Raw genomic sequence first — 21,553 nt, forward strand, 5'->3', positions numbered from 1 at the left:
CTCTCTCTTTTTCTCCTCGTCTGTATTATTTCCCACCTCACCTGTGATTGATTCAACAGGAACAGGGCGGAGAAGAGCACGTTTCCCTGCATGAGAGTCTATATATATAAAAATTACCTAGCTGTGAGGGTTAAGCGGGCGCTCGTCTCCCAGACCCCCCGTTTCCTCGCGATGGAGCCACGTTTCCGGGATAAAGAGAGGTTGGCGCGGTGAGGAAATTCTAGGGGACTGGGACCGGGACCGGGGAGAAAGTGACGACGCTATCTTAGGTATTTAAAGCGTGAACACAACAGGGGGGGGATCTCTTCGCTTACTCGGCAAGCAAATACATTGCGGTTGCAGAGATTGTTCTATGAATAGCGTGGCGAGATGCGTCGGTTATATATGTATGTACATACATACATACAAAAAAAGAGTGAATGGGGTTTCTAAGATTACCTGTTTCCCTCATAACAACACCATCGTCCGCTTCTCGAGGACGGAGCTTGGTGTCCGTACTACTACTCGAAAAGCGTGATTGAAGGACTTGACTATTGCCGATGCGGCTTTGAATGCAAGACATAAGCTTAAACTAGGGGAGGGAGGAGGGGGAGGGGGTGTTATTTATAAATTCGGTATAAGTTGATGAGAAACCCGAAAGTAGAGCTGTAGAGAAGAGCTGTTATGTTGGTTGAAATATTGGTATTGATAGATTAATCTAACGATTGTGTATATGTATAGATTAACTAGGTATTTTCTGGGATGTTATTCAGCTACATACAGTCGTGGAAGAAGTGATTTGTTTATTTTGAATTCTTAGAACCGCTGTACGACGGCTAACAGGGGTCTTCGAACCCCTAAATGTGAACAAGTTTATGTATGTAGTACAAATTATCTATATGGAGGAATGCGTTGTTGGGCTTAATATCTGCATATCGTAAAAATAAGTAACTTTACCATGAGATACAGGAATTTTACCTTTTTATTTTATTACTTTCTCGCATAACACAGGAATACCTTGGTTTTTATTCATGGCGTAAGTCATCCGTCAGTCAGTCAGTCAGGGTTATTGAAGATTCCCCCGGATGACGGATCTGGATTAGTAGATCTCTGGATCTCAACCACAGGATCAGATCGGGGTAAAGCGATTGGACCAACTATTGGCCGAAGCAATGGAACGCGGGTGAGAGAAATTCATGTCTTGGGTCTTACCGCAGCTGCTGCTGACTTGCTGACGGAGTCAAACAAAAAAAAAAAAATACCTGGCTTCTTCGCCTCGACCTGCGGCCATACCTACCTACACTATCTAGGTCCCATATGTATGTATGTATGTATGTATGTATGTATGTGTGTATTACGCGGGTACCTAGAAAGAGTAAAGTAATCCGACTGGTCAGTTCTAATTCTCTCTCACTCTATGTATCGCCTCCCATAAGGAACAGAAAAGACCATCCCATAAACGATCAAGGACACGGACTATGTAGCAATTAAAAATAAGCCTTTCCGGAAGTCCTAAGCCGCCCCGCCGCCTCTCTCATCTTCTTTTAGTTCTTGGTAGCGGTAACTCCGCCCGCTCGCTCGCTCGCTCAGCGAAGCGTTTGCCCCCTGTTCCTCGCGCTGGAACCAAGGCATAGGTAACCCGAGACAGCGCTTACAATAGCTCGGGATTGGTTTTGCGGTGCGTAACCTAGATTAGGTAGGGTGCGGTAAATATGTATGTCTGTCTGTCTAGGTAGGTATGCGATGTGATGTGTGCTGATAAACTGGTGTCGCGATTTTCGTGCTTATCGCGGTATTAGCTGTCGATCACTTGCAGTTTTTGGGGTTGCGATCCAGCTTGGCGGGGAGCTGGGATCGACGTTCGGTTTTTTTTTTCTTCTTTACTCTCCTTCTCGCTCTTACCTCTCTCCCTCTCCCTCTCCCTCTCGATAGGACGAACTAGCGGGTTTAAAGCTACGTCTTTCCTTAGCTTATGTGAAGTATGGGAAATATGTAAAACATAGAGAAGCAAATCTACCTAGGCTTATCTGTGTCTAGGACCGGATGTTCCGATACCTTAGATACCTACCTACCTATGGAATGAAGACGAGTAGGTTGACAATATATACAAAATATTCTTTCCGTTGTGGTTTAGGTATGTCTTTACTCATAAGAGATATTGGTATCGGCCGAGTCCCGGGCATCGCTAGCCTTTCTTACTGAGGTATGGCTCCCTAATGCCATGGCCGGCATATCCCCGACTAGTTCCTTGGATGAAGACGATGATAAAGCGTCGTATCTTTAAAAACTAAAGTACCTATCTACTAGAAGTATACGGGTTAGGTAGGTAGTTTATCTCGTCAGCTTGACTATCTCAGGTAATATACATTTTACGCATCTATTTTTCAGCAGATATATCGATCTAGAATGGCGCCCGTCATCTTTTGCATCGTGGGTAGTACCAAGCCCATACTATGCAAAATAACGCCATAGCATCTTCCAGCTACGGTAATGCCGGCCGGACGCTCTAAAAAATCCCACGTTCCTGGATCCAAGCCGCTGGTGTTTCTGGACCGATTCTTGGAGACTGCCCGGTTTGTCCCCAAATATGACGGGACGGGACGGAGCGCTTGATTTTCAGCTGGAATTCTAGAAGATCTGTCTCTCTAGCAGAGAGAGAGAGAGAGAGAGAGAGAGAGAGAGAGAGAGAGAGAGAGAGAGACGACATGTTGTAGAGATTGTAGAGAATATCTATCGTGTTAGTTGATCGTCGGTCTTAACCCCGTAAATATTCTGATTCGACTGCGAATCCAATAAACTCCCAATCAGTGAATGTCGCAAAGCTAGCGCGCTTCTTTTCTTTTCTGACTTGGTACGACATGCAATATCTACATCCATCTACCTATACAATAACAGCTGAAAATTGATGATTGGCTAAATAGGGTAGGCAAAGACGGGAAGCGTGTGTTAGGTACCTAAACCTTTCATGTCCTACGCCGGAATCTTTTAGGCCGAGGCTGTTCAAGTCGGGTAATGAATGTATTATTTAGATTTAAGTACCTTAAGTAGGAGGTAGGTAACCTTGTAAAATAGTAGGCTGTTTTCTGTACACCTGCTTTCTTTGACGTTGAGAATTTAAAAGAAAGAAAATATTGAACTAGGAAAAGAATCCGTCTGATGCAGGCGAGTAAATTGATGGTAGCTGTAACGCTGTCATCCTATGGTGGCATAGTAGCATAGCATGGCATGGCATGGCATAGCATATCATAAAATAAAATAATACAGCCCCCATAAGGAGGATTGAGGGAGCATGAATCGTGCTACTCGTGACTCGCGAACATATCGTAACATGATTTTGGGTTGTTTTATTTTATTTTATTTTATCAAAGAAAAGATCAAGACTTGGAACAAGATAACTATCTCCTCTAGTTATTGAAGTTTATTAACATGTAAGGTAATCTAGCCACATCCTTGACCTTTTTAAATATTTGCTCACTTAGAGTAGATTTTTTAAAGAATAGTTACAAAATTTTGACGCTTTCACAAGGAACTAAACTCAACTAAAGAGGTAGTTGGTTAGATCTAATACTAGTTGGTTTATTACTGCTCCTATTGTTAACATATCACCGGTAGCGTCATGTACAATATATGGGAACCCATCATACAGTATAGGAGGTACCCATGATACGGATGGAATAAACTGCCTTCTCCTTTCTCCTTTCTTATTTCTCCTTGTCATAGGCCATACTGTACATAACAACACATGTGTCTTTGTTCGTAGTTATTGGCATCCCGTTGGCCCGTCCATGTTGATTCGATAGAATTTCCCCGCAGCAGCATGGCAGCCCTCCCGTATGTATGCACGACGTATGCAGTATTGCACAATACTATGTATGATATGACCGTCCGTCCTGTTTTTTTACTTACCTATATACTGAGTGAATAAGGACCGTTGCGGTTGTTGCGGTCGTTACCACATACCACGAGTTTGCAAATTAATAACAGAGCGTACTTAATGTAGAGAGGTATGGCGGATAGGTAGCGGATAGCGGATAGCGGAGAGGAGAAATAAGTGAAATAAAATAGGGGATAATAAGAAAAATAAAAGATGAAGGATTAACTTAGCCTGTAAAGGAAGTAGTACAAAGGTACCAAGAAGATGGTGACAGGGGTCCATAGTACTCCGTTCAATAGTAGACCATGAATGACTTTCCAGGTTGGATGAGAATGACCTTATGCCGTCACGCTTTCCCTAGGAATATTTCCCGTAGAGGAGAGAGGAAAGGAAAAAAAAAAAAACCTCCAAAAAAACAAGAAAGAGCTACCCCTTGGCTCACACCCCCGAGCTGCCGTCAGCCATATCTTTTTCTCTCTCTTTTTTTGGTACCTACACTTACACCACCAGTCCACCTCTTCTCCGCTGCCAGGATTTCTACCAGGAAGCCCCCCCCCATATTATGTATGAATTGAAGCATTCTCTTTTTTTATAATCTTTTTTATTATATTATTACTGTAACCTCGCAAAGCTAGCCTAGCCAGGCAGCCCCAAAAAAAATTAAGAGAGGTGTACCCGAATTCCGCCCACCCACCTTATCCATTCAATTCATTCATTCTCCATTTAGATAGTCTTTAAACGTTTCCCAGTTCGGGTCAGCTCGTCATGGTTTTTTTGGTTTTTTATTTTTTGTATTCATATCGAGTCCTAGAAACCTTTCCCGCCAATTGAGTGACACAACCTAATTCTATAGGCCGATACCATTCCTCAGTACTTGTTCTCAGTACTTGTTCAAGCACCAGAAGGAAGACACTGACAATTAGCTTGGTCGTCTGCTGTATTGTCCTTGGCATAGTCTATTGCCGGAATATCAACACCCGCGGAAAAGGCGACTGACTACCAAAGAGTCGGCTATTGTTATCGTGTGGATTGCGTGTCTGTACGGTACTTGGAGATACAGATATAACGGACAGCGCATACCATCACAACCTCCAACAGCTCGACACAACCAACCCCAGACGGGAAATATTCCAACATCACGAATCACGAACCACAAAATCCACGAACACGAAATTCAGTACGTAAACCCGTAAACCGTAGAGCAGCTGTCGTTCCAGATCAGGTTGCACCGTCGTCAACGTCGTCCTCGTCGTGCCACCGTCCGAGCTTTTTCCCAACCTCAATACGAGACCATCCATTTTAACGCGCGCCCGGCTATATATTTTACCACCTGAAGACAGCATCATTGCCAACTGGGCTTCAGGCCAATCGCCCAACATGCCCGAAGCCGACATGGCAGCCGTGGCGCAGGGCGCAGGTAATAACTCGAGCGACTTTGTGAGTTTTTGATAATCATGGTCTCATATTCGAGTCTGCATTGTTGTCGACTGTCGCATATGCAACACGCTAACCTACCTAACTCCAGGTTCGCAAATTATACAAGTAATTCGCGTCTTTTTCTACATAGTTACCGGCTAGCCTCGACCTTCTGTTATTCTGTACTGACCATGCATGTTTTAATTGTAGGATGCTAGAGGATCCGGCCTACAGTGAGGTAGTCAGGTGGGGCAATGAAGGCGACAGCTTTGTCGTTCTTGAGGTAAATACGCGATTTCTAACTCATGTCGTCTGTCGTCGGTATTAACTTCTAGCTTGTAGAATGAGAAATTTACCAAAACTATACTACCAAAACATTTCAAGCATAGCAACTTCGCGAGTTTTGTTCGACAACTTAATAAATACGACTTCCATAAAGTGCGGCATAATGAAGAAAATGGACAATCCCCATATGGCGCATCTGTAATACTTGCCTTCCTCGTTGTAGATACTGGCTCGGGAGATACTGATAGCGTATATAGGCGTGGGAATTCAAACACCCCGAGTTTCGGGCTGATAGGAAAGACAACCTCGATAATATCCGACGAAAAGCCCCGGCACCTAGGAAGGCTCAGGCCGCGGAGGAGCAGTTCGGGGTTTCTAACCAACAAGTCCTTGTTCTTAGCGAGACGCTGGCCGCGACACAGCAGCAGGTCCAGCAACTTCAAGAATCCTATCACGAGATTGTGAATGCGAATAAGATCTTCGTAGATGAAATACTTCACCTACAGAAGCTAGTCCGCGCGCAGAATCAGGTGCACAACGAACTCATCAACCATTTAAACAAGGCCGAACAGGAAAGGAAAGACACTCGAAATCCAGGTCACTCAGCAGGCGGATATTCTAACACCTCTAATCTCTTGTCAGATGGCTCCGAGTCGCCTCTCGAGCTACGCCGAGCTCGCGATATTCTAAACAGCCTCCAGGTAGATCATGTTGCAGACCGGGATCTGAATCGAATGTCTGTTCAATTACACCAAGTAGGCGGTTCTCCTGAATCCGCCGGATCTTCGGGGATGATGGGACCGCCTGGCGTAGGTGGTGTAAATCCATTCCTGCATGACCCTCTGAATGACATGCGGCATCTTGTATACCCCGTTGGTCAAACAGTAGGTATAGACCCCTTCGCCGCCGAACATATTAACAACCTTCCGTATAATCGGCCGGTACAGGACAATGCGATGGGCCCTGGCCACGAATTTAACGGCCCGGCCATGCACTCCCAAACCCCCCCGGGAGCTGCATCGCAAGGTGGTTCGCCTTGGGGGTCCAAGAAACCGGTCGTCCTTCTCGTGGAGGATGATAGAACATGTTCTCGAATCGGCTCTAAATTCCTTGCCCAGTATGACTGTGGTGTAGAGATTGCAGTACGTAGTTGTAGCTTTCGACTCGTGTAGCAGTACGTGTTTGGCTAACAGTTCGATGCAGCGCGATGGTCTCGAAGCTGTGAATAAAGTTAATGCAAAGCAGCATTACTACGACCTCATTTTCATGGATATCATCATGCCGCAGCTGGACGGTGTCTCGGCAACTGCCATGATCCGCGAAGTACAACCCAATACACCAATTATTGCCATGACTTCCAACATCAACCAGCAAGACCTCGAGACGTACTTTCACTGGGGTGAGTAGAATCCACTTTTGACCGTATGTTTTTGTTGCTGGAATACTAATTCCATACCCAGGTATGCGAGACGTACTTGCTAAACCATTTACCAAGGAGGGAATGATCGGTAAGCTTAGGAAGCATCTTGCCAATTTCTTGCGGAACCCCCCTCCGGAGAGTATGATGGACTCGATGTATCCAAATGGAGCTCCAGGCCAGCCACCGACACCTGGTCCGTATTCAAACCAGGGCATGGGAATGGCGCCATTATCGGCGGCGTCATCTGGCCCCGTCGGGAAGTTTGATACTACTCCGATACAGTCGCCAGCCACGAGTGCTTCGTGGCATTCCCCGGGCCAGATACCTCATGCTTCGCCGACAATGGCCCAGGACCAAGGGTATCTCGGCGCAGGTAGCGGTTCGCAGATGGTATTAACACCGGGCGGGACTCAGAAACCGCAGTATGCGAATACGATGATACCCCAGATGGGCGTACCTCCTCCGCAAAGGATGCCTGATGGTATGCAGCGCTCAGACGGGCCCCCGGAGAAGCGACAGCGACTGTACGCGTCGCAGACGAGTTATAACCAATAACCGTTTCTTTGGTAATCTCCCATCGATATCTTGATTCGAACTTGTATATATTCCCAGCATATTTTGGTCATTCTGTTACCAGGCCTATTGGAATACGGTCGTCGGTGTGTCAAAGAAACGAAGTGCCATTGGCGTCGGTATCGCTGCATATCTTATGCGTGGGAAGCATCTGGCTGGTTGCTGTGTCAAGTCTGTTTGCCGCAATCGGAGTGGAATAGAGCTCCGTGATAGATCATGGAATACCCCTTGAATGTTTCTAGAACGTGGTTGCATGTGTATTAGTAGCAGGTTGCCAAGATATGGCACCTAGGAAAGATGTTGGAGGATGTTGGAGAGTGGTTTGTTGGAGGCTAGATTGGGCATATCGGGGGGTTCCATGAGCATGAGCCCGTGCCTTTTTCTGTATGAAAGTCATGTGAGAACTGGTCATGTTCGGCATCTCAATTTTGCTTCGGCCCTAGGGTCCAAAAGCAAAGTTACATGTATCTCTGAGCTTGGGTACCTGTTTACCTGAATGATGGAGGGATCATGGATAAGGGGTTTCTACCTCTTGAAAGGTAGCGAGATCCAATGAAGCGACTCAAGGATAAAGCGTAGAAGAATAATGAAACATTCTTTGATCAACACCTAAGCATCAGTATCTGCATAGGCAAACACTATAATATCGCCAAGTATTATTGTGTAAGTAAAGGGTTTTTTTTTTCTTCTGTGAGAAGGTGTTGAAATAAAAAGTGGCGTTTAGGTTGTTGAGCGAAGGAATAAGACGGCGCAAATCCAATGCAAGTGAAACACATTGAACTGGGATCATTTGTACCTACTTCCTTGTCTTTTTTTTCAGGTCCAGAGTGCTTTCCCTTTGTGTTTGTTTAAATTTTGCACTTGCAATCTGCTGAGATCTAAAGGCAGGAACCCGCCCATAATACCGGAGTGGTACATACAGGAATAGAAAGAATGAAATCTAAAAGGAATATTATAGAAGGTAGGTATATGCCTACCTATTCCTCATACATTTATGTATCGACTGGAGGTAGGAAAACAAACGGGATTTAAACTTTAGGGAATTGAATATTAAAAGGTACGAAAAGCAAACCCAAATTATTGAGTCATCCCGGGCTTCCGTTGGTATTAACCTTTTTATGTGAACTCATACGTGATAGTATCTTAGGTGAGCTTTTAGTATTCCCATGGTTATTATGTATGTACTCGGGCAAACTTCATTAACCTGTGACAGCAAACAATCAAACGTTACGAGAAAATAAAAGAACATTAGTTGATCTTCAACAAATATATTGTGATGGACAACGTCTGGCTCAGCCTAGAATGCGATCGAATTCGCGTATGGAAATATTCGTTGCCAATACCATGGAAGGTAATAAATCCACTTAGTTTTAGAAGGGTCCCGTCCCTATCTCCCTGCACGTGGTAACATGATCTGCTGATCTAGACACTCGATCTTAAGGAACGAGACCCCTATGGACTAATAGGAAGATCTTATTAATGCTACTTTTGCGGTCTAGCCTCTGGGAAGCATGGGGAGAGCCCCTGGAAGTACATACACTACGATAGCTTTGGTACCCAGATCGACTTCCCTGAACCTTGTACCTTATGTGTTTGCGTTACAATTTCCCCAGGTTTATATATACACCTTAGGTACTCTAGTTGACGACGAGACTCCTAACGGTTTAACGCCTCATAAGCGGACTGGAGTATATCATATACGGTTAGACCTGCTTGGAGATATAAAACGTGATTTATAGGCACGATCCCGTACTTCGGCTCACAAGGGGTTAGTAAATGCGACTTGCTTTTAGATGTAACCGGGTTCTACAGAAGAACATACATAGGGCTGATGGGAATACATATGTATACATATGGACACCGGTAGGCTCGGCAGGAATGGTTCGATACGAAACAGATGAGGCCACTCATTCATAAGCTAGCAACAAGAACGCGGGCGAATCCCAAGTCAGGTAACTTAACTATATCTCCTATCTGAGCTAAGTCTACAAGATCGAGACCCTAATCGAGACCTTAGAACATGTCAGTACCCTACGTACATACATACACGACACATATCACATGCGTCTACATATGTATGTAGGCATGCAAGCCGCATGAAGTAACGGTCGGGCTGCGTCTGCGGTCAGGGGTTAGCTGACGAAGTTTGATTTGAGGTCTGGATTCTAGAATTCCAGCCTAGACCGTTGTCTGTTGCACGGCAGTCATTCCACCCTGGCCCACTCTTACTGCTGGTCCCCTGCGTCGCCTGGCCTAGACCGTCCCTGATCCATGGTGGACTACACACCTGGACATGTATGTATGTATGTATGCATACATAATTACGCAGATCAGTAATATATGTAACTACATACGTTTTGAGGCACGTCTTATCATGTAGCTTTTTCGTATCCTAACTCAGAAGTTGGCTAGTAATCGGAAGGTAAATTCCAACATATACAAAGGAACGCATTAGTTGATAGGACTGTCTAGAGATGCCGAGCTGATAACTGGGATCTAATATCATCGTACTTCGTACCTTGATATTGTTTGCTATTCTAATAACACAATTAGCTTTTGACGAACCTAATTGTGTCCTCAATCTTAAGCTTAAGTCATACGAGGCAATATTTATACCTATTTAAGCTATAACTCTGCATAACAGGTATATACATAGATATTAATCTCACGGTTAAACTATATGTAACTGAGAGATTTTGTTCGAACAAGGCGTAAATTGAGTGGATACCATAAGGTTAGACTGCTTCGGTATGCTCTTCAACTTGTCCCTAGGAAAGATGGAAGAGTCGATGCTTTAGTTAATTAGAATAAGAATCTCCAGGATAATTATGTTTTACTCGATGTGTATACTGTATATACTCATATCGAGAGAACTTTAACGCTATTAAACCTCGAGTATTCCTAGGTACGCATGGTATTTTGATGATTGCCTCGAGGACAAGTCATAATTCTTCGGTAGCGTATATATCCGATTATGCGACCTATTCTTCAGCTTATTGACAATAATGGGCGTGTATGACTAATATATAGTAGGAAATGTTAACTACGAGTAAGGTTACCTAACATGCTTGTATACATTACATTAAATGTTATATTTCAAGTCATAATTGTATTTCAGATGATAGTCAAACGGAACTGGAACTGGAATAAGTTGAGCAAGCACTTACCTAAGTGTAAAATGCGTTATAACGATAGTACTGGATACCCACATTTATGAAAAATTATAAACCGCTAATGCTATATAATAGGATATCATAATAATCAGTACAAGCGGAACTGCCCCTCCATCAACCTTTTGACTCATTGCCCAAAAATTAAAACCGAAATGAATATTTCCAAGTTCACCATCACAAAATTGACGACCACAGCGCGAATTGGACGATCATGTCGCAAAATAAAGCCGCACGAGGCGGCGCTGCGACAAAAGGGAAAAAGGCAAGCAAACCAGGAGCTGAAGACAAGAGAGAAGACGTTCTTCAAGCGGTGGTATGTATTTCCTAAGCATCGCGGGGCATTGATGAGAGCTATCATAAGGCTAACGCGGTTCATGCGCTTCTGTCCATCTAGCTCATAGCAGATTCATTCCAGACCCGGTTCCTCCCATTCTCTGTAGAGAGACCAAGAGTATGTATATTCTATTAGTTTTGCTTGTTTCTGATCATTAACTAAATCTCGTAGTGTCTGCTCCCACTTGCCAATACACCTCTCATCGAGTACACCCTCGAGTTCCTCGCCATGAACGGCGTGCAGGAAGTCTTCATATACTGTGGAGCCCATCATGATCAGATCGAGCGATACGTCCACGACTCGAGGTGGTCCCCTAACTCAAGATCCTGTCCGTTCTCTACCCTTGAATTTATCCGTGTTGCCGATGCTAGGTCTATCGGCGATTTTCTTCGAGATCTAGACAAGCGCAACATCATTGGAGGGGACTTTGTACTGGTACATGGGGATCTTGTTTCCAATATTTCTCTTGATGCAGCTTTGGAGGCGCACAGGGCTCGCCGAGAAGCGAATCGAGACTCGTGTATGACTCTGGTGCTGCGAGAGGCTGGTGAAGGGGAGCACAATACTAAGACCAAGGGACTAACGCCGGCATTTATAATCGACCCGAACGCTAAGCGATGCTTACACTACGAAGAAATACATCCCTTACAAACTGATCGCTACGTCACCCTCGATCCTACCATACTTGAGAACCGCGAAGCAGAAGCCCGGACAGACCTAATTGATGCCGAGATTGACATATGTACACCGGATGTGCTCGCCTTATGGTCCGAAAGTTTCGACTACGAACTCCCCCGGGCCAACTTTCTCCATGGCGTACTGAAGGACTGGGAGTTGAACGGGAAGATGATTCACACAGAAATTGTTAATGAGGGCTACAGCGCGCGTGCCAGGAACCTTCAGATGTATGATGCGATTAGTCGGGACATATTGAGTGGCTGGACCTATCCATTCACACCTGAATGCAATCTCCTACCAGGTCACTCCTACCAGCCACAAGGCGATAATGTGTATCAGGAGGATGATGTCGAAATTGATTCTGAAAGCGAAGTATTCGACTCAGTCCTCGGAAAGGAGACTCATGTTGGGTCCGGGAGCGTTATACAAAACAGCATCATTGGACGAAACTGCAAAATTGGTAGCAACGTCCGAATTACCAACAGCTTCATATGGGATGATACTACAGTTAATGATGGGGCCGAAGTGGAGCATGCAATTATAGCTGAGAGAGGAGTGTTAGGTAAGAAAGCCTTCGTCCATGAAGGTGCGCTGATATCGTTTGGAGTTCACTTGGGTGATGGTACGGACGTCAAGCCTGCTACGATGTTATCCCTTCTTTCTCCTGGTGGACAGCTCGTATCAGCACAGCCCGAATTCGTCGGTTCTGGTGGCAAGGGAGCACTCTTTGAAGATTTTGAAGATGACGAGACGGACCTTGATGACCCATCGAGATTGCAAAAATCACTTATATACTCTCTCGAAGATCTTGACCTCTCTGATTCCTCTGTCTCGACACTTGCGGATGACGATGATTTGTCTGACGACGAGTCGGGTCCGTTATCGCCCAGTGCTAGTCACCGCACCTCGAGATCCCGACTTTCCTCCTTCGCTTCCGATGATTCAGGAGGCCCGTCATTTTCCTCTTTTCACTCGGACGCTGTTCATGGGCTTCTGGATGTTCTCCGTGGGATATCGGGCAACTTTGAATCGGAGAAACTTGAGTTCATGTCACTACGACTTGCCAACAACGCGTCTGATGCGGCTATGAGGAAGGCGGTTGCGACGGCCTTCGTTCGTCGCGCGGTCGAGCTTATAAATTCCGAGAATGACGCTTTAGAACCATCAAAAGCTGCTAAGCAGGTACTTACTTCACGAGAGGGTGCTACAAGCTTTGTCTCGGAGGTTGGCGTTGGTGATCACTCCGTATCAGAACAAGTCGAATTCGCGCTGGCGGTGCAGAAAGCATGCGTAAGTAGTTCCAGATTTGTTGAAGTTGCCAAAACTGGCAACCTCCTTGCTGCTATGTTGCAGCAGATGTACGATCTTGATATCCTCGAAGAAGAGGGTATTCTAGGTTGGTGGGAAGACGATAGGGGTAAGGAGGATGGGTTGATGTCGGAGGTACGAGGAAAATGTCAGGCACTAGTTGAGTGGCTTGAAAACGCCGACGAGGAAAGCGAGGAGGATGACGACGACGACGACGACGACGACGAGTGATGCACAGAATCATAATGGCATCATAATACTATGTGAGACGAGTTGGGCCGACGCCCTATTTATCCTCACGCCGAAATACCTTACAGCGCCAATAGTATGCTATACTAAGCGACGGGTTTCTGGCCTGGGATTGCCTGCCGCCTTCGACATCAACACCTTTGCTTTGGGGGTGGTTATGAATCCTACGAGGACACGGTTTAGGGTCATCCGGGGCAATGGCTAGATGGTTCATAAGGGATTTAGGATTGCATTGAAATATATGCATGGGATGATTAGTAGCGAATTACTATCGGTAGTCATAGTAAGAATTTGGCATAGGGTTCTTCTATTCTGAACATAGATTGAGCTATAGTGAGAATAGAATAGTAAAATTGTAAACTTATTACCTTAGGTGTCTAAGTAACTTAGATGATATAAGAGGTATATTTACATTGTGGTTTCTGAACTTGAATGTTCTGAGGTTAGAAAAGCGCTATGCTATTGGTGGGGTAGGGGTTTTACATGCCCCTCCCCCCTAATTTTTGGTACGCGTTATGCGATTAGCACGAAGACGCGTCTTAACGCGCTTACATCCAATCTTTCAATTAAACAATTATCTAACAATTAAACTTGCCCCTCCACCCATCAATCTAAGATATCCTTATTAGACAACATTGCTGATTAGAATAATGGTCTTGTTGAATTAAATTTATAAAGTGTCGTTCAATTAATTCTACTAAAATGCCTCACTCAATATCGCCTGAGACCGATAACCAAAATCCCACCGACGAAGAGACCATGGCCGATAGAATTGACGAGAGTCAAGATACCGACAATGATATCACTATGGGGGAAACAAATGCATTACCAGTTCCCATAAAGGAGGAGGACCAAAAAGACGTCAAGCTAGATGAGCTCTTTGCAGATGTAGACTCGGACGACGAATTCCCTAGTTCACGGCCGGGCGAAAATAAATCCTCGAGCTCCCCCGACACTCCAGCATCACCCATGTGAGATAGTCGAAATCACACTGATTAGAGGGACATGTGTTTTAACAGATAATACCGTGATAGGACCGTATCTATGAAGGCTTCAGATCCCGAGATCATGCGCATGTTCTACCAAAGATTCTTCCCTTGGCGTTATTTGTTCCAATGGCTTAATCATAGCCCGACTCCTACCAACGACTTCGGTCATCGCGAATTTGCTTTCACTTTACAAGGTGATATATATTCGCGATATAACTCATTTCCCAGTGCCGACTTGTGAGTAGCTTTCAATATCGATTTATCTTCATCTCCATCCCCATCTCCCACACTGCGGCTCATCATGTCTACTGTAGACTTCGAAAAGACGTACTACGTCTGTTACCGTCTCGTTTCGAAATCGGTCCTGTATACACCACAAACCCTCGTGACCGCAAGACGTTGCGGAATTTGAACGCGTTTAAGCCGCTGGCTAAAGAGCTGTGCTTCGATATCGATTTAACAGATTACGATGATATCCGAACGTGCTGCGATAAGGCGAACATATGTAATCGCTGCTGGCAGTTCATTACTATGGCTATCAAAGTGGTGGATGTGGCCCTACGCGACGACTTTGGATTTAAACACATTATGTGGGTTTACTCGGGACGGAGAGGTGCGCACGCTTGGGTATGCGATAAGAAGGCGCGGATGATGGACGATCAAAAGCGTAGGGCTATTGCGGGATACCTCGAAGTAATCCGGGGTGGTGCGCAGAGTGGGAAGAAGGTTAATATATGGCGGCCATTACACCCCCATCTAAGGTATATCTACTTTTATCCTTCTTCAAAACTATAGTGAGAGACTCTACTGACACTTTCCCTGCAGTCGGAGTTTAAACATTCTGGCGCCCCATTTCCAAGAAGACGTCCTAGAGGCACAAGACCCATGGGCATCTCCGGAACGGGCAGAACATCTCCTTTCCTTGCTCCCTGATAAAGCACTGAATGATAGCTTACGCAAGAAATGGGACTCTTCGCCCGGCCGTGCGAGCACTTCAAAATGGGCCGATATCGACTCGCTCGCCCGTTCAGGGAGCGGTAGTAAGAACCTCGATACGAAAGCGCTGCTAGATGCCAAGCAAGACATAGTTCTCGAGTACACTTACCCGCGCCTCGATATCGAGGTCAGCAAGAAACTAAATCATTTACTGAAATCACCATTCGTTGTACACCCCGGCACGGGACGAGTGTGCGTGCCGATCGACACGCGGAAGCTAGAGGACTTCGACCCGCTCGGAGTGCCGACGGTGCAGGGGCTACTAGAAGAGATCGACACGTGGAAGGCTGGCGACGGGGAGGATGGCTCCGAAGACAAGGTGAAGAACCTTCAAGACTGGGAGAAGACGAGCTTGCGGCCTTATGTCGAGTATTTCCGGAGCTTCGTGCTGGCGCTCATGAAAGACGAGCGGGATCCGAAGATTAAGCGCGAGAGGGAGGAGAGCGATGCGATGGAATTCTAATAGGTACCTGTTATAGGAAAGACTGAATATTGAGGTTCTTAATCATTTTGGTTGTTATGGTTTGTTGGTATACACTCGGTACTATGACATAGGCATGGAGTTTAGGCATTCTACATTATTTGAGGCCAGGGCATGAATCATACTATCAAGTTGTTCGTCCTTTCAACACCCTTGCTGCAGCTTGTGTTTACGATACTTCCTGGCCGAGGAGCTTCTGCTTTATCATGGCTACTAGGTCCTCATCGCTCTCTCCGTCCTTGCCGCGCCGGAAATAGGCGCTCGCGACACTAATGGTCTTATCTCTTGTCTTCATCCCATGAGTTATCTGCAAGTCCGATTTTGGGACGCCTAGGATCTGGAGACGTGTTGTTAGATGGAATCTTACCTGGGTATGAGGTACAGCACGTTCTATATCGATGTAGGAAGAAGACTGTATTACAGTCTAACTAGGGAATACGATAGTCCAAGACGGCTTATAAGCTGCCTAGGTAGGTATGTGTACTACATCTCTACATGGAGGAAACAGATAGACATATACAGCATACATAAAAACAACCTCGATATTGCTTACCTCGCTTAATATCTCAATAACGGCCTTGTTTGCCTTGCCGTCCTGCGGCGGCGCGGATACGCACAGCTCAACGGACTCGTCTGTGACGGCGGCAACTCCCTCCCGTACTTTGCTTGCGCCGGGCCGTATGTGGCACCGCAGCTGTAGTATCTCGGGCGAGGAAGACTTGGACTTTTGGATCAGGGTTATGGCGTTGCGGGCGGCCATGTTTTCATTGTGGTGGATATTGTTTTGTTGATTATTGCTTGGATAGAAAGGATTTAAATTAATGTTGTTTCCTATATAATGATTGTGTTAGGTACTTATGTGATGAACCAATGATCGCGATGTAGGACAATAATTGTTTAAGTGAGGTACCTTTTAAGGAGCTTGGGCCATTTGGTTTATTAATATCACGGCTTGGCGGCTGCAAGGATAGTTCCATTTAAAAGAATGCGATAAGATATGATAGTTACTTGTACATATGTACCTAAGATAGGTAATAGGTACCTACTTGATAGTCCTTGACATAATTGCGATAGGTCAAATATCATTTCAAGACTTGGAACTGGCAACAACTTCGGTTGATTGCATTCAAATAATCGAAGCATCTCACTTCGAGATAATTTTTTTTCTCGAGTACATCTTTAATTACAAAATTCGAAAATGCGATCGTCACTTTAATTAATTGTGTATGCCGCGCAACCTCCGACTACCTACGCGCCTACTACTACGCTTCAACATGGCGCTCGAGCAACCTGGCCGCGCTGGTCACGGCTATACCCTCACATCTCTTAGTCGATGGTCTATTCAAAATAAGAAGCTGCCTCGTATGTCTACAAGATGAACTTTATTATAATACTTCCTGCTAACAGTAAACTCTAGCCGTTAATGAAATTACTACTGTCCATGTTTACGACTTTGACAATACCTGTTCGTCTTTCCATATATTTACCCCCCTTACCCTTCCACAACTAACTATAAACGACTCTAGTATTCCAAACCCCTCTACCAAACCCCAAGATATGGAACGGCTCGACTCTAGGCCTCTTAGGCACCCCTGATGTTTTCGTCAACGGTGGCTGGTGGCACGACTCGAGAATATTAGCTGCGACTGGCGAAGGAGTAGAACATGAAGAGAAGCGAGCTTGGGATGGCTGGTGGAACGAGAAGATTGTGGAGTTGGTCCGTCTGAGCATGAAGCAGAGCGACGCCCTCTGTGTTTTACTGACGGGACGTTCCGAGCATGGGTTCTCCCAACTCGTAAAGCGAATCGTTGCGAGCAAAGGTCTAGAATTCGACTTAATCGGTCTGAAGCCTGCTGTTGGTCCCAACAAAGAGCGATTTTCAAATACTATGAATTTCAAACAGACTTTCCTTAGAGCGGTAATGGGAACCTACAAAGCGGCGATGGAGATACGCATTTACGAAGACCGCCCAAAACACGTTGCCGGCTTTCGCGACTTCCTGGCCGACTACAATGCGCAGCGAATCAGTCTTGGACAACCTTCGATTATCGCCGAGGTCATCCCAGTTACCGAGCTGTCTACTACTCTCGACCCTGTTGTCGAGGTGGCCGAAGTCCAGCATCTGATCAATGTTCACAACGAACTAGTCAAAACCCGAGCGGGAAGTGCGCGCAGCGGACGTCTAGCTATCAAGAAGACCGTATTTTTTACGAGTTACATGATTTCACCAGCCGACACGAAACGACTTATCCAGCTTCTGAATTCGCAGGTGCCGGAGATTACAGATTTGAAGTATCTTGCTAACACCATCCTTATCACTCCGCGTCCCTGCCCGAAACCCATCCTCGACAAGATAGGCGGCATGAACTCCAAGATGAAGTGGGAAGTCGTTGATATCGGTTCCGTTCACAGCAACATCTGGGCCGCGCGCGTAAGGCCTGTACCTGCCAATGCTACTTACCACACGGACAACCCATCCCCCTCTGTCGTCCTAGGCTTGAGAAGAGGAGCCCGCCCACCAGACGTGAATAAAATCCGGAACTGGCAGCCAATACCGCCCGACAAGTCCTTCGTCTTCGAGACGACGGTGGGCGAGAAATACATGCTTCGCATCGAGCGCGAGGACCAAGACGGAGAGCAGTACGACAGCCAGCACGAGAGGTTCTCGCACAGGGGCTCGAAACGCAAATTCGCGGGCGACGAGGATCGCCATCCGCGCCAGCACGGTGGGAATTTCGGCAATAATGCTCGTGATTATCATACTTCGGCCCATCAAGGACGAGGCGGAGGAGGTGAGAACCGCGGTCGTGGCGGCTACAGGGGTGGTGGTGGTGGCGGTGCCTCCAGAGGTAACCGCGGCGGTGGTCGAGGAGGTTTCAAGGGCTCTGGAAGAGGTGGTAGAGGTGGAGCGCACGGTTATCGCTCTCTAGACGACGTGGAGACGCGCGAGAATCCTCAGAGTGGCTTCAACTCGTCGACGGTCTCGTACGATGACAATTTCCCCTCGATGCAAGGCGGCCCGTCTCAACTTCAGCCTCCCCTGCCGATTGCTCCGCAGTACGGCCAGCCGTTCCCGCAGCAGGGGCAATGGTCGGCTCCAGGAGGACCCCCGACGCAGTCACGGCCTGTGGGCGGTCCCGGACCGGATTTACAAAGTTTCTACTAAGTATATCTCAAAAAGCTCTTTACAATGCGTACTTCACGTGATTTCCAAGTGTTGTTTTGAGCGATTCATCCAAGTCAGGCTACATAGAGAATAGTTATTCTAGTTAGGTAACTATACTGATTTCTGGAAGTTTGACAACAAGTCGCAGGACCAAGTGGTTCTGTAAGGTTTGTATGACGTGCAGTTATGTGCAGCAACATATGCATAATGGAATTGGCTTTTTTGGCTTGTTTTTTTTTACGGAGTAGCTTGTACATAGAATTTGCATACCCTCCTGGAATTGTCTTACGAGGACGCTGGACTAGCTAGGATTTGGGCGTTTATTGTTTTGCCAGGGATTCCCTAAAGTCGGAATGTGAACAAACCAACCAACAAGCAGGCAGGCATTATTGAAAATTACTATTATTTGGTACCGATATACGAGCACGAGAGATATGAGTGATCTAGAAATATACCTGTTAGTCTTGGTTCCATGTAGCAGCTTCGAGTAACAAGAATTTTATGTGCCAGACAATAATCAGGTAAGATAGAACAATGGTGTGTTGGATGAATCATATTCGTGAAACACGAGTCATAAACAGCCTCTTAAAGAGAAATTCATCATAGAAAGGCGGGATGGTAAGAGAGAATGAGAGGGATGATTGACTTACCACAGGGGTCAAAGGTCTGTGTCTTCGGCGAAAACTAGTTCACCAATGTACCATTTTGTATGGAAGTGGGAGTTGGTTAGAACACATGAGGATATGCAATTCTATATGTACAGGTATCCCTCTTCTTTGTGGTCTTCTATACTTACCGTAGAGCCCGTATAATAGTTGTCGCTTTATTAATAGGCGCGACTTGTCAGCAGTGTTTTCATAAGAGCTCCTCAGTAGGCAATATCTGCTCCTAGACGTCTGGCCTGAAAATAGGATTGCAGGATATCTCTGCTTATTACGCGTTTGCTGAAACGGGGTTGATATCAACGCCATACTTCTCCTTTAGACGCTGTCGCCTGCGCTCCTCGTAGCCTGGAGGGTTGATGCCTATGAGGTTGAATTTGTTAGCGTGCTTCTTCAGTGATAGTTATCCTATGATAATATAGCAAGGTATGACATGGTGTGGTGTAGGTACCTCTTCCTTCTCCAATCTCAGAGATGGTCTCCTCAATTGGCCGCCGTCTGTTCTTTCGTAAGTACTCCTTGCGGTCGTACTCATCCATACTGGAGACCTCGGCGCGGGACCCGCCGCGTAGGCTGCCACCTGTATATTCGAAAGCCGACATGATGATAGAGAAAGCAGCACCAAAGCCGAGGATTTGAGGCATGCGACCGGCTAATTATTTCAGCAAAAATTAGTATGGAGAGGATGATAACTGCAAAACAAGGTTAGATAGTAAAAAACGTACTCTTAAGACCGATCGTGGCACCACCGAGAAAAGAGGCGATCGTCACGTTTAGTGTGTCATCCTTCTCTCTTAAATTGGCAGCAGCATCTTTGGAGAATGTGTACACAGTACCGAGGGCAGCTGTGGGGGAGGGTTACAAGTCAGCTTTCCCAGTCGCGACAACAGCTCTCTACCATCTTCAGCTTCCAATTGGACCAGAAAAAGACGTACTGAACATAGCAACAGTGCCACCAGTCCTGCTAAAGACGCCCCAGACACCAACGTTGCGCTTCGCGAGGGAATTCTGCACGGCCGAGGTAATAAGACCGGCACCTCCGCCGATCAAAGCGCCTTTTATGCCCGACTTGATGGCATCGTGCTGGTGGAAGTGGTGCTCCTTCGGTTCGGCCTGGACGGAATGTGGATTCGCCATCTTTGACTCAAGCCCGAAGGAGGCTGGTTTTCGAGATGGAGGGGGCTCGAGGATGTAGGAATTAGTTGGATATGTAATTATTTGAGTGAGGGAGAAGACCTCAGATTATGTTATGTAGGTCAAGTCGTTGACTTAGCGGCTCTAAGCTTTTGAGCTTGATCGGATTGGAATCTTCCAATTGTTCCGGGCCTTGGTTTTTTTGGTTCAAGTGGATCACACGTGACTACTTCTGTAAAATCGATATGTTAGGTACTTCGTAAAAGCCGAAAAGCCGCCGCAGCATTGTAACCGCCCAAAATCGAACCAAGAAGTAAACGATCCAAGTTCCCAAGACGAGACTCCCCAGCTTTACAAATATACTCTAAATCTTCTTCACTAAGCTCTGGAAATACTTGACCCTCTCTCGCTACCTCCTACAATAGCCATCGAAAGTCATCAACCTCACCATCGCTCCCACGATCAACCACCGTCATGGTCCTTAATCTCAACAAGTCCAACTTGGACGCAACAGACCCCTCGAAGAAGGGTTCTGCTGCGTGAATCCGTTCGATGCAACCGTTACCGATCTGGATAAGGTCGATTCGGACTCGGAAGCCTTGCGGCGCATCGAAGGCGATTTTGCCGTCGGACTCGAAACTAAAATTAAGGGCGCCGGCCGTGATAGCCTCCCAGATGTCTATTAATGCTTCGGGGGGAGCCGCAACATCCACGTCTTCCGTCTTCTATACTGAAGAGTGGGCAATGCTGGCTGCGCCGCCAACTAACACTAGTTGACGGCGCCGTTCGGGCCGGATTAGACGGGTGGTCGCGCGAAAGCATTGGACGAGTGCCTC

The 21,553-nt window shown here is 46.2% G+C and overlaps 6 protein-coding genes across 6 annotated transcripts; 4 read left to right on the forward strand and 2 right to left on the reverse strand.

The window, feature by feature from the left end:
* Positions 1-5,230: 5,230 nt before the first annotated feature.
* Positions 5,231-7,529, forward strand: GL218_08529 (Transcription factor SKN7; the record flags this gene model as incomplete). The annotated part of the gene is made up of 7 exons (XM_033585333.1): positions 5,231-5,290; positions 5,379-5,395; positions 5,480-5,552; positions 5,612-5,752; positions 5,812-6,696; positions 6,758-6,953; positions 7,015-7,529. 7 exons carry the CDS (start codon positions 5,231-5,233, stop codon positions 7,527-7,529), a joined length of 1,887 nt encoding a protein of 628 aa, XP_033440348.1.
* Positions 7,530-10,931: 3,402 nt separating this feature from the next.
* Positions 10,932-13,271, forward strand: GL218_08530 (putative translation initiation factor eIF-2B subunit epsilon; the record flags this gene model as incomplete). The annotated part of the gene is made up of 3 exons (XM_033585334.1): positions 10,932-11,033; positions 11,115-11,171; positions 11,226-13,271. 3 exons carry the CDS (start codon positions 10,932-10,934, stop codon positions 13,269-13,271), a joined length of 2,205 nt encoding a protein of 734 aa, XP_033440501.1.
* Positions 13,272-13,991: 720 nt separating this feature from the next.
* Positions 13,992-15,737, forward strand: GL218_08531 (DNA primase small subunit; the record flags this gene model as incomplete). The annotated part of the gene is made up of 4 exons (XM_033585335.1): positions 13,992-14,260; positions 14,324-14,515; positions 14,593-15,039; positions 15,104-15,737. 4 exons carry the CDS (start codon positions 13,992-13,994, stop codon positions 15,735-15,737), a joined length of 1,542 nt encoding a protein of 513 aa, XP_033440502.1.
* A 187-nt stretch (positions 15,738-15,924) lies between these two features.
* On the reverse strand, positions 15,925-16,515 carry GL218_08532 (uncharacterized protein; the record flags this gene model as incomplete). Its single annotated transcript, XM_033585336.1, has 2 exons — positions 15,925-16,092; positions 16,309-16,515. The coding sequence occupies 2 exons, from the start codon at positions 16,513-16,515 to the stop codon at positions 15,925-15,927; spliced, it is 375 nt and encodes a 124-aa protein (XP_033440503.1).
* A 514-nt stretch (positions 16,516-17,029) lies between these two features.
* GL218_08533 (uncharacterized protein) lies at positions 17,030-18,921 on the forward strand (the record flags this gene model as incomplete). Its single annotated transcript, XM_033585337.1, has 3 exons — positions 17,030-17,117; positions 17,173-17,220; positions 17,282-18,921. The coding sequence occupies 3 exons, from the start codon at positions 17,030-17,032 to the stop codon at positions 18,919-18,921; spliced, it is 1,776 nt and encodes a 591-aa protein (XP_033440504.1).
* Positions 18,922-19,854: 933 nt separating this feature from the next.
* On the reverse strand, positions 19,855-20,720 carry GL218_08534 (NADH-ubiquinone oxidoreductase 21.3 kDa subunit; the record flags this gene model as incomplete). The annotated part of the gene is made up of 4 exons (XM_033585338.1): positions 19,855-19,946; positions 20,035-20,235; positions 20,309-20,428; positions 20,519-20,720. 4 exons carry the CDS (start codon positions 20,718-20,720, stop codon positions 19,855-19,857), a joined length of 615 nt encoding a protein of 204 aa, XP_033440505.1.
* Between the last annotated feature and the right edge of the window lie 833 nt (positions 20,721-21,553).

The sequence above is a fragment of the Daldinia childiae genome (assembly GCF_008694065.1).
Source record: "Daldinia childiae strain JS-1345 chromosome Unknown Scaffold13, whole genome shotgun sequence".
Classification (NCBI taxonomy): domain Eukaryota; kingdom Fungi; phylum Ascomycota; class Sordariomycetes; order Xylariales; family Hypoxylaceae; genus Daldinia; species Daldinia childiae.